Here is a 15,670-nt window from a genome sequence, read left to right on the forward strand (position 1 = left end):
TCCGGCGGGCCCCGGCGGAGCCCAGCGGGGCGGGCGGAGCGCGGCGGGTTCGAATCCCGGCGGCGCCGCGCCCGCCATGAACTTCTCGGAGCTGTTCAAGCTCTCGGGGCTCCTGGGCCGCTTTTCCCCCGACGGAAAATGCCTGGTGAGTGGCGGCCGCGGTCGGCGGGGCTGTGCGGCCCGGGCCGGGGCGGTTGGCGCGGCCCCCGAGCGGCCGCTGCGCGGGGCCCGGGCCGGGCCGGGCTGAGGGCGGACCCGGGGCAGCGGCGGAGCCCCGCGGCCTGCGGGCCTGAGCTCCGGGGCTGCTGCCGGGAGGCTTGGAGGCACACGGCGTCAACACCGGAGACCTGAGTTAGGTTAAATTAAGCTGAATCAGGTAGATGAATTAGTGCTTTAAATTAAGTAGTACCTGAAGGGAGCCTACAGGGAAGGTGGAGGGGACTTTTCACAACGGTGTGGGGAGGAGGGACAAGGGACAACAGCTTCAAGCTGCTAAAGGGCAGGGTTAGGTGGGATAGTGGGGAGGAACTCCCTGTTAGGGTGGGCAGGCCCTGGCACAGGGTGCCCAGAGCAGCTGTGGATGCCCCTGGATCCCTGGAAGTGCCCAAGGCCAGGCTGGACAGGGCTGGGAGCAGCCCGGGACAGTGAAAATGTCCCTGCCATGGCAGGGGTGGAACTTTAAGGTCCCTCCCAACCCAAGCCATTGAGGGATTCTATGAAATACAGTAAATTATAAGACAGAAAGTAATGTTTTAAAAGCTAGAGTTGCTTCCCCAGCAGTGATGGAATCAAGGATTGTATTTACTACTGTAAAACCCCCTTTCCCTGGGTTAGTTCTCACTGTAGTTTGCAGTGGAGTTCAGTGCATATAGAATAGAATACAGGATCCTGGACTGGTTTGGAGTACAAAGAACTTTAAAGCTCATCTAGGTCAAAGCCCCTGCTATGGACAGGGACACCTTCCACTATCCCAGCCTGCTCCAAGCCCTGTCCAGCCCAACCTTGTCCACTTCCAGGGATCCAGGAGCAGCCACAGCTTCTCTGGGCACCCTGTGCCGGTGGCTCACCACCCACAGGGAGGATTTTTTTTTTTTAACACAACATTGACTCTCTCTGAACCAAACCTGGCATCACAGCAAGCCTGGCAGGGGCAGCCCTGGTGCTCCATGCCGGATCCTGCCCCAGCTCAGCTCAGCCCTGTGTCCCCCCCAGGCCTCGTGTGTGCAGCACCGCTTGGTGGTTCGGGATGCCAGCTCCCTGCAGATCCTGCAGCTCTACACCTGCGCGGATCAGATCCAGTACATCGAATGGTCCTCGGACTCCCTGTTCATCCTGTGTGCCATGTACAAGCGGGGCATTGTCCAGGTGAGGGGGAAAGCAGCACAGGGTATCCCTTACTGGGGTTTGGGGGTGATGTGAGTGAGAGTTTAACAGCCAGCACTAGGCTGAGGCTTTGCTGAAGCACCTGATGTTATTGGTAACACAGTTTGGAGGATAATCCAGCATGCCAAGATTTTGAAAGCCACGACAAACATCTTAGTTTGAAAAAGAATATTTAGCATAAAAATATCTAGCAAAACAGATCAGAATTGGAGGTTTTCTTACTGCAGTAGGAAATAAACAACATGCAAGCTTGTTAAATGGACTAAACCTCTTTAAATGCTGGATATTCAGAATACTTGTCACAGAAAAAACCCAACCCCACATCATTTTCCATTTCCATGAGCACACAGAAGTGCAGGACTCACTTTTGCAGCGGGATCCAGCGCCAGTCCTTCATGGCTGCGGGTGGCTGGGCGCTGCTGAGCTCCCTGAGCTGGGATGCAGGAGCCTTTTGCCAGCTGCAGGGAATCCTCCCGAGCACAGGTTTGGATGAGCTGATGCTTCCTGCTGTGTGTGGTTGCTCCCTGCCCCAGGTCTGGTCTCTGGAGCAGCCCGAGTGGCACTGTAAGATCGACGAGGGCTCCGCGGGATTGGTGGCTTCATGCTGGAGTCCGGACGGGCGTCACATCCTCAACACCACCGAGTTCCATGTGAGTGTGGAGGCAGCCTTGCTCCCCTCGGTGTCAGATGTTTGCTGTCTGCCCTTTGCCTCCTAAAATAACCCAAAGCCCTTAAAGCTGCAGCGGTGGCGGAGGGCACGGATGCAGCTCTGCACTCCTGTGTGTAACTCGGGTTAGTTCCAGGTTGGGTGTTTGTTGTTCCACTAACATTTTGTCCTCTTGCTTCTGGTGAGAAGGTAGAAAATGGACGCTTCGAATTTGAAGGTAAAATTGTGTGGTTTAGAGCATTATCCTGATGTTTTTGATTTTGATGGCATTCATCAAAGCAGTCTTAGAAATCCAGTGTGTTGCTTGCACGGTGAGAAAAACTCAGGATTTCTAGTTAAAAAAACCCAAACATAAATGTTTCAGAGTGATTTTAAATTAAAATTTATAGGCTTACTGACCTATGAGATAAGATTTAGATGCAGATCCTGGAAATATTTTCCCAGTTGTTTGATTTGACATACAGGAGCCAGACCGCTGGTGGAACCACTTGTGAAATTAAAATTATAACACCTTTAATGTTTATTGAGACCCATATTGGGGAATGCTACTAATGTAGAATCCAGATTGGTTTGTGGATGGTCAGTTTGTTGTGGATTCTGACTTTTCCACCTTTTGGATTAGAGCTGATGATTGCTGTGATTGAGTACAACAATGAAGGGTCAGAAAATAGCCAAGAACAGCATGAGACACTTTCTCTTTGTGTTTACTCTTTCCAAACCTGTGGAAGGGTTTTAGGTGACAGGATCTTGTGCCATAACACTAGCTAGCACAGAATTCACATGCTGCAGTGCAGGATTCCCCCTTTTTTTTGGGCAAACCCCAGTGTTAGTGGGATATGGCTGTGGACAGCAGTCTGTGTGTGTACAGACCCACTCCCCCATCCCTCTAGACAGGAGAGATCAGTTTAGCCCTCGGTTTTCCCAGGTGTGAATTGCCCTGACAGCAGCAATAAAAATTAAAAACAAGCCCAGAATTCCAGCCAGGAGGCAGAGCAGCCATCCCTGCTGGTCAGGCAGCAGCAGAGGAGGCAGAACTGCAGGCTGGGGCTGTGTGAGGCTCCCAGGGAAGATCTCGTGGCACGTGCATGTGGGGGTGGACCAGGGAGGATTTATTGCCTCCCAACAGAACTCGGTTTGACCTTAGAGGATTTCATTCAGCTTTTGCCAAGTTGGCATCTGTGTTGGGATAAGTTTCCTTTCCAGCTGTAAACAGGTTGCTAAATTAGCTGTTGTCAGACAGCTGCTGTCAGAGAGCTGTGTTTACTCCCTCCCTGCTAAATCCACAGTCTGGGGGGATGGACGTGGGCAGTGCTCAGGGTATTTAATATCAGTGTCTTATCAAATCCTCCGATTGCCTGGAGGGTTTGGGGGTTCCCTGTCAGCCAGCTCAGCTGGGCTTTGGTCACTTCAAACAGCACCAAGTAACCACTTGTTATTCCTCAGGTCAGTGTGTGAACTCCACTGAGAGCTCACAGGGAACTTTCTTATTCCCTGAGTTTTTTAAAAAGTTATGGTTGGGCTAATTCCTTTCTAGCAATCTGTACTTACCAGTGCTTCAGAAAAATCCTTACAGAATCCCAGAATAGTTGAAGTTGGGAGGGCCTCTGGAGATCATCCAATCCAGCCCCCCTGCCAAGGCAGGGTCACCTGGAGCAGGTGACACAGAAAAGCATCCAGGTGGGTTTGGAGTGTCTCCAGACAGGGAGATTCCATGCCCTGCCTGGGAAGATGTTCCAGTGCTCTGCCACCCTCCATGGAAAGAAGTTCTTCCTCATGTTGAGGTGGAACTTGTTGTGTTTTAGTTTCTGGCCATTACTCCTTGTCCTGTCACTGGCACCTAAAGAAGGAGTCTGGCACCATCCTTTGACACTTGGAATTCATCAGCTAATTTGTAGGGTTTCTTTGTGTTCCTCCTCTATTGAAATCCACTCTGGGAGGCGGTTCCACATTATCAGTGTGTCCTGTGGAAGATGTTCAACCCTGTGTGACTCCTTCCAGTGCCAGAATTTACAGACACAGGTAGAGCTTAACCAACAGCTGCAGGTAAAGGATCTGAAGGCAATTGATCCTCTTCACATTTCTGAAAGTGCTCAAAGCCAGGTTGGACTGGTCTAGTGGAAGGTGTCCCCTGCCCATGGCAGGGTGGGATAAGAGGAGCTTTAAGGTCCCTTCCAACCCAAGCCATCCTGAGATTCTGTGACTCTCTGCTTCCTCCTGACCCTCACATTTTGGGATAAATAGTGTGAAGATATTCTGGAGTGTTTCTCTGAAGAGCTGTGCTTATAAACGACATACTTGGTGCTTTGTCTCATTCCATGTCAAGTCCTTAAGCACTCAGGAGCTTCTTTGGAGTTCAGCAGCAGGCAGAAGTGTGTGTTTCTGTGTGTATCCCAGCTAATCCTTAGTAACTGTGCGTGGCTGCGTTGGCTGAAAAATGCTTCCTGGCGAGGAATGTACTCTGAATAATCTTCTGAAATCCAGTGCTGACAGACACTGCTATGTAAGGGGGCTGAGTGACCCAGTCAAGTCTGGGACAAGAGTTGACAGTCATTTGAGCTGTAGGTTGTTTAAAAGTGTGTTTTTGTCTGCTGAAAATCACCAGTCCTACACCTGCCTGGAGCTGTCAACATTGGGCTGTGGTCCTGGGCCACTGTTTATCACGTTACCATCTAAATACTTTTTATTTCTCAGCTGTTTTTAGGCTATTTTAAAAATGCTTCTGCTTTTGGTTTGTTTTTCCACTGCAAAACAACAGCTGAAAACGTCTCAGACACCATTATTGTGAGGATTTGAGTTTGACAACTCCACTCAGTCGAGTCATCTATGCTGAAGAGAAAGTATCCCCCAAAAGGAGCAGTGGAGAAAGGCTTGCTGTAGTCTTATCTAATCATGGGCTGTTCTCCTTCTCTAAAAACAATTGTCCCTTCTCCATGAATTCCCTGAGAAAGGCAATGAGCAGCAATGGAAATTTCCTGTCATTTTTGAAGCGTTTGGTTTCTTTGCTCACCCTCTGTGTTTGGTGTTTCTGTTGCTCCTGATCCTGTCTGCAAGCTGTGACATAATCCTTCTAATCTTCTTCATCTCATTTATGTTGGCAACTTAAATGAGATTGTGGAATGTTCCAGGTGGGAATATGAAGGTTTTCCCTTTCTGTCAGAATTCAGTTGTAAACACAAGGGGAAGGAAGGGGGTGTGAAATCCATACATTAAGCACATAATGTGAGTTTCTCTGTAGGAATGTCTCAGTGGGCACAAATGGAACACCAGAAAAGGATCCTACTTTCAGGAAGCAAAATGATTTGGTTTTGAATGTTCCTAGCTCTAGAGCAAGCCATCCAGTTGTGTGAGTTGGACGAGAAGTTACAATGGAATTATAAAATGTATCTGTGTGCTTCCCTGTGAGCCTGCAGCCCTTGCAGGGGAGAGAGTGGAACAGACAGAGAATGACAGGATGAGAGGAAACAGCCTCAAGCTCTGCCAGGGGAGGGTCAGGTTGGACATCAGCAGGAATTTCTTCATGGAAAAGCTGGTCAGGCACTGGAAGGTGCTGCCCAGGGAGATGGATGGTGGAGTCCCCATCCGTGGAGGTGACACTCAGTGCTCTGGGCTGGGTGACAAGGTGGGGATCAGGCACAGGTTGGACTGGACTTGGTGATCCTGGTGGTCTTTTCCAACCTCAAGGAATCTGTGAATAGAGGCTTTGGAACAAGATGATCTTTAAGATGATCTGTGGTTCTATGATCTTATTAGCTGTTAAAGGTGTGCTGTGGCTGACAGAAGAAGATGAGGGCTTTGTTTATCAGACACTTAGAGGCATCTTGTTTTGTCACAAAGCTTGGCCCTTTGGAGCAGCTGCTGTTTTTACAGCAAATGGAGGTTTAGGTTGGATATTAGGAAAAGTTCCTTCATGGAAAGGGTTGTCAAACATTGGGACAGGCCCCTCAAGGGAGGGGTGGAGTCAGCACCCCTTGAGGGATTTAAAAGATATTTAGATGTGGCACTTGGGGATGTGGTCTAATGGTGGCCTTGGCAGTGCTGGGGAAATAGTTGCACTCAGTGCTCTTTGAGGGCTTTTCCATCCTAAAAAATTCTGTGCCTCCATGATGGAGCACAGATGGATGCAGGAATATTTTGAAACAAAGGTGGCCTTGCCTTTTCTCTGGCTGAGCCTCAGGCAGGGCAGAGGTGACAGTGGGAACTCAGCCCGGGGTGTGCTGTGTCCCATCTCCAGATATTTGTGTGCTCTCAAGCTCAACATGAGCAGCAAGCTGTTGCCTCCTAAGGCTTGGAGCAGCCAGTGTGGTCCAGGGTGGAAGTGTGTTTGATGCCCAGCAGGCCAGGGGAGCTGTTCATGAGGCTGAGTAGCAGCCCTCAGATGCCTTTGTCAGGAAAAATGATGATCCAGCCCTCAGCATTTGAAGCCTGCAGCTGCTAAGCTTGTATTAAGTGGCTGGAGAATGTGTGCTGTGTGTTTGCTCAGGGGAGGCAGGGCAGCCAGTGCATTTAGGGCTGCAATTAATAGTCCCCAGCAGCATTTCAGTGCTGCAGTTGCTGCAGAGGAATGTGTGGAGGCATTGTGTTGGTATTTTTAAAGTAAATCTTGCCTGAGGAGCAGACTGACAACTGGCTTTGGGTGGCCGGAAGTGAGTGGCCCCAGGGCCATTAATCAATAAAAGTTGATGAATGTTCATCTTGTGGGTTCCTCCAGGAGCTGCTGAACTTAGAGGAGGAGGTTCTGCCCCTCTGCCCTGCTCAGGTGAGACCCCACCTGCAGAGCTTCCTGGGGTCCCAGCATAGGAAGGACCTGGAGCTCCTGCAGAGTCCAGAGGAGGCCCCAGGATGATCAGAGGGATGGAGCAGCTCTGCTGGGAGAGCTGGGATTGTCCACCTGGAGAGGAGAAGCCTTGGGGTGACCTCATTGTGGCCTTCCAGTGCCCGAAGGGAGCTTACAGGAAAGATGGACAGAGACAATTTCCAAGGGCCTGGAGTGACAGGACAAGGGGGAATGGCTTGCCACTGACAGAGGGCAGGGCTAGGTGAGATCCTGGGAAGAAATCCTTCCCCTGTGAGGTTGGGCAGGGCTTGGGGCAGCTTGGTCTGCTGGAAGGCGTCTGTGTCCATGGCAGGGAGTGGGACAAACTGAGCTTTAAGATCCCTTCCAGCCCAAATCGTTCTGTGATTCCATGACAAAGATTTCTGTGTTACTTCTTCAAATCCCAGAAGTTTCCTGATGTGTAAGGCAGAAAGGTCTGATTGGGATTCCATGGATCTCTGATGGGGAGGCAATGTTTATTGGGATTCTGAAGCTAGGTTTGAGCCCTGTAAATCCCTCAAATTCTGCTTCCCACCAAAACTGATCATGTCAGCAAGGGAAAAACCTCCAACTTCTGTTGCAACACAGAGCCTGCAGTGTTAGCAGTGAAGCACATCCACAGGCTGCTCCCTCAGCATCCTTTGTCACCACTGAGCAGTGCCAGGTCCTTCAGGGAAGGAAAAGCTGTGTTGAGGACAAACCAGCAAAAAGGTGTAGAACCTTCCTCCTGAGACTACTGGGGTGTGGGAGGAGGAGGAAATGGGCCCAATGCTGGTGTTTTACATAATGGATCAGAATTAATTTTGGTGCTCAGTAATTCAGGGGAAAGCACCTTTGTGGTAGAGGTACTTCACTGAGCAAAGTCCTACCTGTAGCTGTTCTTTGGTGCAGTAAAATGCAGGAAACCACAAGTTTATAGCCTGAGCCTGGAAGCATTTTCTTGCTCCAGCTCCAAAGGCAAAGGTTCACGTGCCATCCTGGTGAGTGCCCATGTGTCTGGGCTGCCGTTGCTAAGGGAGAGGGAGTATTTGTTTTTAATTGGGTAATGTGCAGATGGCAAGGCAGAGCCTGCAGTGCAGCTGTGACCTTGGGGAGCTGTGGGGAGGCTGGCTCTGCCTTGGTGCTTGTGGAGGCACAGTTCTCCAGAAATCCCCCAAACACCAGTGTAAAGCCTTGCTTTGCATAGCAGGTTTTGGGTGTCTGGATTTTTCAGTAATTCTGTAAGGGTGCCTCCTTGTGTGTGCCTGAGGAGGGAAGAGCAACACACAAATCAGCCATCAAAGCTGAGGGTTTCTAAATGTAAAATACAGCTCAATGTTCATACTTAATAGCCTTTTTCCAGGTGTTCTGGAGGGGCTGTAACTTGTCATCCATTCTTAAAAACAGGAAACTCCCCATCTCTCCTCCAGATTCTGTGATGAACCTGTTTGTCCAACTGCACAGTGACTCTGGGCAATAGATTGGGAAGACTTGTGCTAATGTCAGGAAATTCAGTGTTTGTGAAGAGGTTTTCTCCACATCAGTGGTGTGAATTTGTATCCTTATCTAGAGTACTTGTGTAAGCTTGGGGTAAATTCCCTGCTAACTGCCAGAAATTGGGAAAGAATTCCTCATAGCTGCTTCCCAGGTCATTGTGTTATACAAAATAGCTGCAGAATTAATTAAGCACAGAAGTTTCATTGATCCACTTTGTGTTGCTGAATTAGGTTGATGTTTTCCTGTTAATTCTTTTCTTTTTATCTGCACAAATAACCAAAACTGCTCCCTGTCCATGTGCCAGCTGAGAATCACGGTGTGGTCCTTGTGCACCAAGTCTGTGTCTTACATCAAGTACCCCAAAGCATGCCAGCAAGGTAAGTGTCACACACCTGGCTGGGAATGGTCCTTTAACGTGGCAGAAAGGGAAAATTACCTTAATGTGATGACAAACCCCATTTTTGGGAACAGGTCTGGCCCCATCCCTTCTGAGCAGCACCTGCAGCCAGGTTGTGGTGTGTGAGTGAAGGATTCCAGCTGATCCATGTGCCTGCCCTTCACATGTGCATCTGTGTTGTGTTTGCCTCTGAGGGATCCTTTAAGACATTAAATTATGCTGGACGTGCTCGTGATGAAAAACATTAATCCAAAGTGACTTTTGTCATCTTCTGCATATGGAAAGGCTGGAAAGGGAAGCTTGTGTCAGGGCTGTCAGGTCACATGGCTGTGGTGAGCAGTTTCCTGCCCAAGGCTTGTATCCCAGAGATGACAAAGACAATTATGTATTCCATGTAAAATCCAGGAGGATGGGGAGCAATGCCTGAGAGTTGGTGGGGACCTGATGGTTGCATAACTGATCCATTTAGCCAGGCTAAATGAAGTGGTTATTTGAAATCTGTTGGGTTTATATAACAACTGTCAGTGGTTAGATGTGTTTTGAGGCATGCTGGAGCTCTGCATCCTGAAAAATTGTACATTCTGAGCTTAAAAATTGCTGACACAATGAATCAGTAACACTGTGCTTTGCCTTGATTAATGTGACCTTCTGTGAAGAGATTCTGGCTCCTCTTTTAGTTCTGCTTTGAATTGGGAGTAACTGTGCCTCGCTGAAGACTCATCAGCTCTTGTGCCTTGTTGTCTGATTTCCATTTAAGGCAGTTTTAATTAATCTGTCCCGTGGCAGGGGTGGCTTTCACCAAGGACGGGCGCTACATGGCCGTGGCGGAGCGACGCGACTGCAAGGATTTCATCAGCATCTTCGTGTGCAGAAACTGGCAGCTCCTCAGGGTGAGCTCTGCTCTGGAGGTTACCTGCACATATTGCACACTACTCCATTAGAAACAGTGAGAGTAGCAAGTGTTTGGTGCTTGGGAGATGTGATGTAAACTGTTCACACATGGGGTCAGTCCATGGAGGGTGGCACTGGCCACCGGTTGGATCTGAGCAATTTAACCTCACAAAGGACTTGCCTGTATCTTGTGCCACCTCTAATTTGGGAATTCTGAGCCTCACCAGAAGCTGAGAGAAAACTTGGGAATACCCCTAAATGTTTGTTGTGTTCCTGAGTTTTTCCCTAATGAACCTGGTGGTGTAAGCTGTGGCTGTCCCATCCCTGTCAGTGTCCAAGGCCACCTTGGATGGAGCTTGCAGCAAGCTGGGATAGTGGAAGGTGTCCCTGCCCATAGGATGAGGTGAGCTGTAAGGTCCCTTCCAGCTCAGACTGTTCTGGGATTATGTGATCCTGTACTGGGCTTTAAGACAAGGAATTAGGCTTCCTGGATTTTTGACTGATTCAGCATAACTAATTTAATTTTCTTATGAAATGCTGTTCATTTGAAGATATAGAAACTTCCAGCTTTTATTTTCTCAACGATCCACTGAATGCAGCATGTATTAAAAGAGGAAATAATTTTGTTGCTACTCTGGCATACAAAAAGCTCTTTTGTGTTTGTGGTAGCCCTTGAAAGGTTAAAACTGAACGTTCTGTCAGCTTAGATGCAGCAGGATTTGTTGACATATTTCAAATGGTTTTGTGGTTTCTCTTTTGTGGGCAGCATTTTGACACTGAAACCCAGGATCTGTTTGGGATTGAGTGGGCTCCCAATGGCTGTGTGCTGGCAGCGTGGGACACGTGCCTGGAGGTAAGAGGAAAAGCAGATTATTTTCTTGAAGAGCTCAAGCTGGTCTTTGGCCATCATGCATAAAGCAGTGACTAAAGCAATTAGTGTTTAAAGTGTTTCTTTTGAACATAAAAGGGTGTGAGTCCAGATTTTGTTAAATATTAGACTTGTGTTGGGGATGGGTGTCCTTGCAAGTGGATGTCGCTGTTCTTTAAATCTTCAATGACAGCAAATTATTTCTAATTTATCTTGCAAAAAAATGTAAACATTGCAGAAGCTGCTATTGAAATAATGGAAGAGTGTAAAAGTTTTCTCCAGCTTTACTACCACTGCACTGCACAGTGATTTTACAGTTACTGAAAGTACTCATCCAAAAAGAGAGCAACGGAGCCTCTTAACTCATAGATAAGAGACCATTTGTACCTTTGTATTTAACTTGCATGTTAAACAGGCAGATTTTGGCAGGATGATTTGCCTGCCTGTGGTTTTTAGCAGCATTGCTGGATTGGAGTGGCTGTGCTGTGTTTCAGTACAAGGTGCTGCTGTACTCCCTCGATGGGCGGCTGCTCTCCTCCTACCGTGCCTACGAGTGGCCCCTGGGCATCAAATCAATTGCCTGGAGTCCCAGCAGCCAGTTCCTGGCCATTGGCAGCTTTGATGAAAAGGTGAGAAGTGTTTCCTGCCTCTTTTATCTGAATCATTTGAAGAACTTTGCCCTAACAGTCTCCCCTTCCTGAGCCAGGTGCGTATCCTGAACCATGTGACGTGGAAGAAGATCACAGAGCTTGGGCATCCAGCAACCATTACCAGCAAAAAGACTGTAAGTGTGGATCCCAAATCCATGGAGACCTTAGCAGAGCATGGGTGCTGGTGCTGCTGTTTGTATCTGAAAGATGCTGCTGAATCAATTTAATTCTGGAGACTTTTGGGTTTTTTTTCCTGCCAGGGCTTGGGAAATTGCATGGCAACCTGGGAGTGTAACAAAAATGTGGGAATCCTTTAAAATTTGATAGCATATGTGTGTTTGGTCATCTCTCTTGAGCAGTAATAGATTCTCAGATGCTCCTGTTGCGTGCCAATGTATTTTGGGTGTAGGTGGTGGCTGCATTACAGGTTTGGGTGTGCAGCCTATTGCAAACTGGAAAACTGAACAGGAGAGATTTGTCTCAGCTTTATACAATTCCTAACTTTAAACAGTGCTGGAACTGGATTGTGTTCAGGTTTTCCCTCCTGTGTGGACAGGCTCATCCAGCTCACCTACAGGGCATTTCCTGGAACATCTGTCAGCATTGATTTTTATCCTTTATACCTGTACCTGCAAGGCCTGACAGATTCTGGGCTGTTGGCAGCAGGTGCAGAGCTGCTGTTCCCAAAATCCCGAGCTGATCTCATCCCTGGAGGTAATGAGAACAGTGTGTGGTGCTGTTTGCCATTGCAGAGGGACTGAACAGACCTCCTGGAAGAGTTTGTGTGTGGACTATAAGCCTGCAGTATTCACATAACCTGCCTCTTAACCAGAAGCCAGGCACGAGCCATTAAAGCACCTCAGCAAAGCTTCTCACGGCTGAAAAATGCCTTAACTTCCAGTTAGGTGTAAAATATGTCATGGAGAACAAATGGAAATAGCTCTGTTAATCTCCACTACACAGACAGGAATTGCAGTTGCTGTGTTTTATCCTGGTGCTTGTGTTCAGGAATATGTTGCAGGCACACTAAAATATTTTTGCTATTTTCCTTCTGCAGTGCTGCACTTTGTTTGTGACAGAATCAGAGTAAAGATTTTTGGTTGTAACAATGAGATTCATGTTCCTGCTGTAATGGGGATGATTTAATTTGCTGTCAGAAATAATGAACGAGGTGCACTCCCTGGGGCTTATTCTGTGGAGTGTTTTTCCTGCTCATGGTTCCAAATGGCTCATGGTTTACTGGAATACTGGATTCCAGATCTGCCTGCTGAAGCCCTTTCCTCTGTTGATGAACCAGGGGATGCTGAGGTGTACTAAATGTGCAAATGAGCCAGTGGGATGTGGGTATTTGGTAACAGCCCATGTTCAAACTCTCCGAGGCCCTTCTGTAGAGCTCTCACTTGTTTCTTTGTAGATTGTGTATAAAGAAGTGGAGAAATCCCCAACTGTTGGCACAGAGAGACTTTCTTTCCCTCCAACAAGAGCATTGGCTAGTTCTCTCTTCAGCACACAGAGTAAATGTAAGCCAAAGTTTACTCAAACCAGACACTTGAGTTTGCCTTGGGAAGTCTTTAAATAAACATTGTAGGTGAACTCTGCCCCTTGGAGAGTGGAACAGATCCTCTGGCTGTTCTCTAGGGCAGTAAAAATCAGTCTCAGTCTTTGTGGCACTGTAAATCACCTTTGGTTAACAGTGTTTGAAGTACTAGTTAAAAGGTAATAGAAAAATTAATCTCTCCTCATTTTCCTGATTTAATCTCAGTCTTGCCTGAATTTCCAGCCTTTCCTTTTCTGTAGGAGGGCAGGAATAGCAGTAGGGTAGTTGTGTGAAGATGTATGTTAAAACAACTAAAATTTTGATTGGAACATCTTTGAGAAGAGTAAAATATTGTCCTGTCACTTCAGAGATGAGGGGTTTTAACAGTTGGATGTAAATGCATTGTCCATCCAGGCTCACTTAGTGAAATACTTTTATTTCCTGTTGCAGATGACATTTGCCAAGTGCCAGTTTCTTTACACTACATCAAACCAGTTGCTGACAGGGCAAATCCCAAAGTGGGAGTTGGGATGTTGGCCTTCAGTGCAGATAACTGTTTCCTGGCAACCAAAAATGGTGAGTTCCGAGTGCCCTGCCTTAGAGGGGAAACATGTGGGGCATGTGGGGGTTTCCTTAGCAGAAATGATCCTTTGCACTATAAAAAGAGTCATGACCCTGTAAAATCAGCTCTGTTGTGAGATAATAACTACAGAGGAATCCCAGCCTGTCTTGCAGTGTGTGTTAACTGTTGTGAGCTGCCAGAACTGCTGGTCAGGGCATGAACTCAGCCTTGGCTCTGTGTTTAATGAAAATAGTGGGGTTTTATATTTCTTCAAGTTTGTGTGAGCATGCTGTATTGAAAATGAAAAAATCTTCCCACTTACAGCCTGGGTTTCTTGAAAGGAAGAACTACAGCAGGATGAATTCTGACTTCCTGAATAGTGAAAGTCATGGAATTAATGTTCCATTTTTCCCTTTGGTCCTGAGGACAGTTTGTGCCTGGATGCCAAAGCTCTGGGTCAGGTGCAAAACCCATCAGACAGACCAATGTGATAAAAGCCAGAGAAGGACTGGGAGATGGACTAGATCACTTTTACCTTTTTTTGCAATATTTCCTGAAGGTTCTGCTTGGCAAAACTCAAGTGGTGCTAACCCTGGGGTGTACCTAAAGGTTTGTGTCGTACAAATGTGTTTCTTCCTGTGCATTTAAAAAAACCACATATGATCCTTTTACCCTCCAGCTATCACACACTTGCTGCTTCCTCTGCAGATAACATCCCCAACGCTGTGTGGATCTGGGACATCAGGAAGCTGAAGCTGGCAGTGGTGTTGGAGCAGCTGTGCACAATCCAGTGCTTCCAGTGGGACCCGTGCCAGCCGCGCCTGGCTGTGTGCACGGGCACCAGCAGAGTGTACCTCTGGTCCCCAGCTGGCTGTGTCGTCGTGAAGGTGCCTGGGGAAGGTGAGCAGCAGCTGCCACAACCTCTCAGCAACTGCTCAGTTGTTGGAACCTTGGCTGTTGAGGATTTTAGACTTGCTGTGCTGAAAAAAAGTTTCTCCCCAAGAGAGCACTGCATTTGACCTGAGGCCGTGGAGAAGGATTCCAAAATGGAATGATGGAACTGGGATTGTGGGTGTGGAGTTTGAATAGAAGTGTGTAATGTCACAGGGTGGAAAACTTAAGAGTTTATGGGTTTAGAATATAGTAATATATAAAGCAAGATGGAGGTTTTAGGGTGGAGGCCTGTCCTTCTTCACCTTCTCCTTCACCACCTTCTTCTTTGGGTGGTTTTGTGTAATTGGATAAAAAAGTCGGCATTGCGGGGTGTGGGTGGTTGGTTATTGGGTTAAAAGTAAAAATAAATTAGGTGTAATTTCTTAATTGGACAGTTTATCCTTAAAAGGCCTTGTAGAGAGGGAGGGCTCCATTTTTAGTTTGAGTGAAGTGCTGTAGAACTCAGGGTTTGTGAGACTTTAATATAGGTAAGAACTATTAAACATCTGAGTCCCAACAAGAAATACCATCTCACACATTTAATCCTGACCTTGGCAGAAAAGAAGCAAAGCATCTGGACTCGGTGAAAATTATTATTCCATTTGTAAACTGATCTGAGTGTTATCCTGGAAATAGCTCAGGTGTGTTCTTGGAGCTGTTTACAACTGGTGTTTTCACCCTCAGGAAAAGAGGAGCTCACAGTGAGACACAGGAAGTGTCTCAGGGACAGCACAGGGATTTGTGTGGCTGATTGCAGCTGCCTTTTCCTCCAGCAGGAGCACGGGCTGCCAGCTCCTTGCTGACACACTGATCTCTTCCTGCAGGTGACTTCCAGATTGTGTCTCTCTCCTGGCATTCCAGTGGGGACTCCATGCTGCTCCTGAGTAAGGACCACTTCTGCGTGTGTTACTTGGAAAGAGAAGAGGTAAAATAAAAGAACTAAAATGCATTAAAACTGCTCCCAAGTCTGAGGAAGAAAGAGGAAAGGAGTGAAAACCTGTTGCCCAGTCTGAAGTGTTTGTATTTATAAGTTATTTATTTGAAGGAGCTCCAAGCTCAGTGTGTGAAATACTGTGACTGCATTTGAATGAAGTGATGTAGCAAGTGAAATGTAAGGAATGAGTGTCTATTGCAAGAAAACCTGAATATTGGGGGAGTTGATATTTTTCAACTCTGAACCCTTATTTTCTAAAACTGTAGCTCTGTGTATATATAATGTATAGCTATTATTTAAATTTTCTATTTCCAATAAATATTTTGATAGTTACAACTATAAACCTGCACCTCTGCACTCGAAAGTCTGTTTCAGTGTGATCAGTGATGTGATGATGTAGTGATTTATCCCAGCACAAGGAAACTGTTACTTGCACACAAATAATTTTGGGTGACAGTAACTGTGCCTGGGCCACTGTGGATTTATTACATGGAATCTTTGCCAGAGGGATCACAATTTGACACTTCAAGATGCTGAACTGGAATCTGAATGCTGAATC

At 47.2% G+C, this 15,670-nt stretch overlaps 1 protein-coding gene across 2 annotated transcripts; it reads left to right on the plus strand.

The window, feature by feature from the left end:
* Window positions 1–15,447, plus strand: WRAP73 (WD repeat containing, antisense to TP73). Of its 2 annotated transcripts, XM_064397089.1 has the most exons (12): window positions 1–145; window positions 1,213–1,365; window positions 1,917–2,033; window positions 8,644–8,716; window positions 9,523–9,626; window positions 10,394–10,480; window positions 10,990–11,124; window positions 11,202–11,279; window positions 12,560–12,665; window positions 13,133–13,258; window positions 13,953–14,144; window positions 15,002–15,447. In XM_064397089.1, exons 1-12 carry the CDS (start codon window positions 77–79, stop codon window positions 15,109–15,111), a joined length of 1,350 nt encoding a protein of 449 aa, XP_064253159.1. In that variant the 5' UTR covers window positions 1–76; the 3' UTR covers window positions 15,112–15,447. The 2 variants fall into 2 exon arrangements, with proteins under 2 accessions (XP_064253159.1, XP_064253161.1); XM_064397091.1 differs by lacking the exon at window positions 1,917–2,033.
* The last annotated feature ends 223 nt before the right edge of the window (window positions 15,448–15,670 follow it).

Source organism: Passer domesticus, chromosome 22, assembly GCF_036417665.1.
Source record: "Passer domesticus isolate bPasDom1 chromosome 22, bPasDom1.hap1, whole genome shotgun sequence".
Taxonomy (NCBI): domain Eukaryota; kingdom Metazoa; phylum Chordata; class Aves; order Passeriformes; family Passeridae; genus Passer; species Passer domesticus.

What these genes read in the sequence shown, in the direction of transcription:
- WRAP73 (XM_064397089.1), top strand. Translation starts at nt 77, where the DNA reads ATGAACTTCTCGGAGCTGTTCAAGCTCTCGGGGCTCCTGGGCCGCTTT. An exon ending in CCCCAAAGCATGCCAGCAAG is followed by an intron (nt 8,717 to 9,522) that starts GTAAGTGTCACA and finishes GTCCCGTGGCAG; the next exon opens with GGGTGGCTTTCACCAAGGAC. An exon ending in TTGGCAGCTTTGATGAAAAG is followed by an intron (nt 11,125 to 11,201) that starts GTGAGAAGTGTT and finishes TTCCTGAGCCAG; the next exon opens with GTGCGTATCCTGAACCATGT.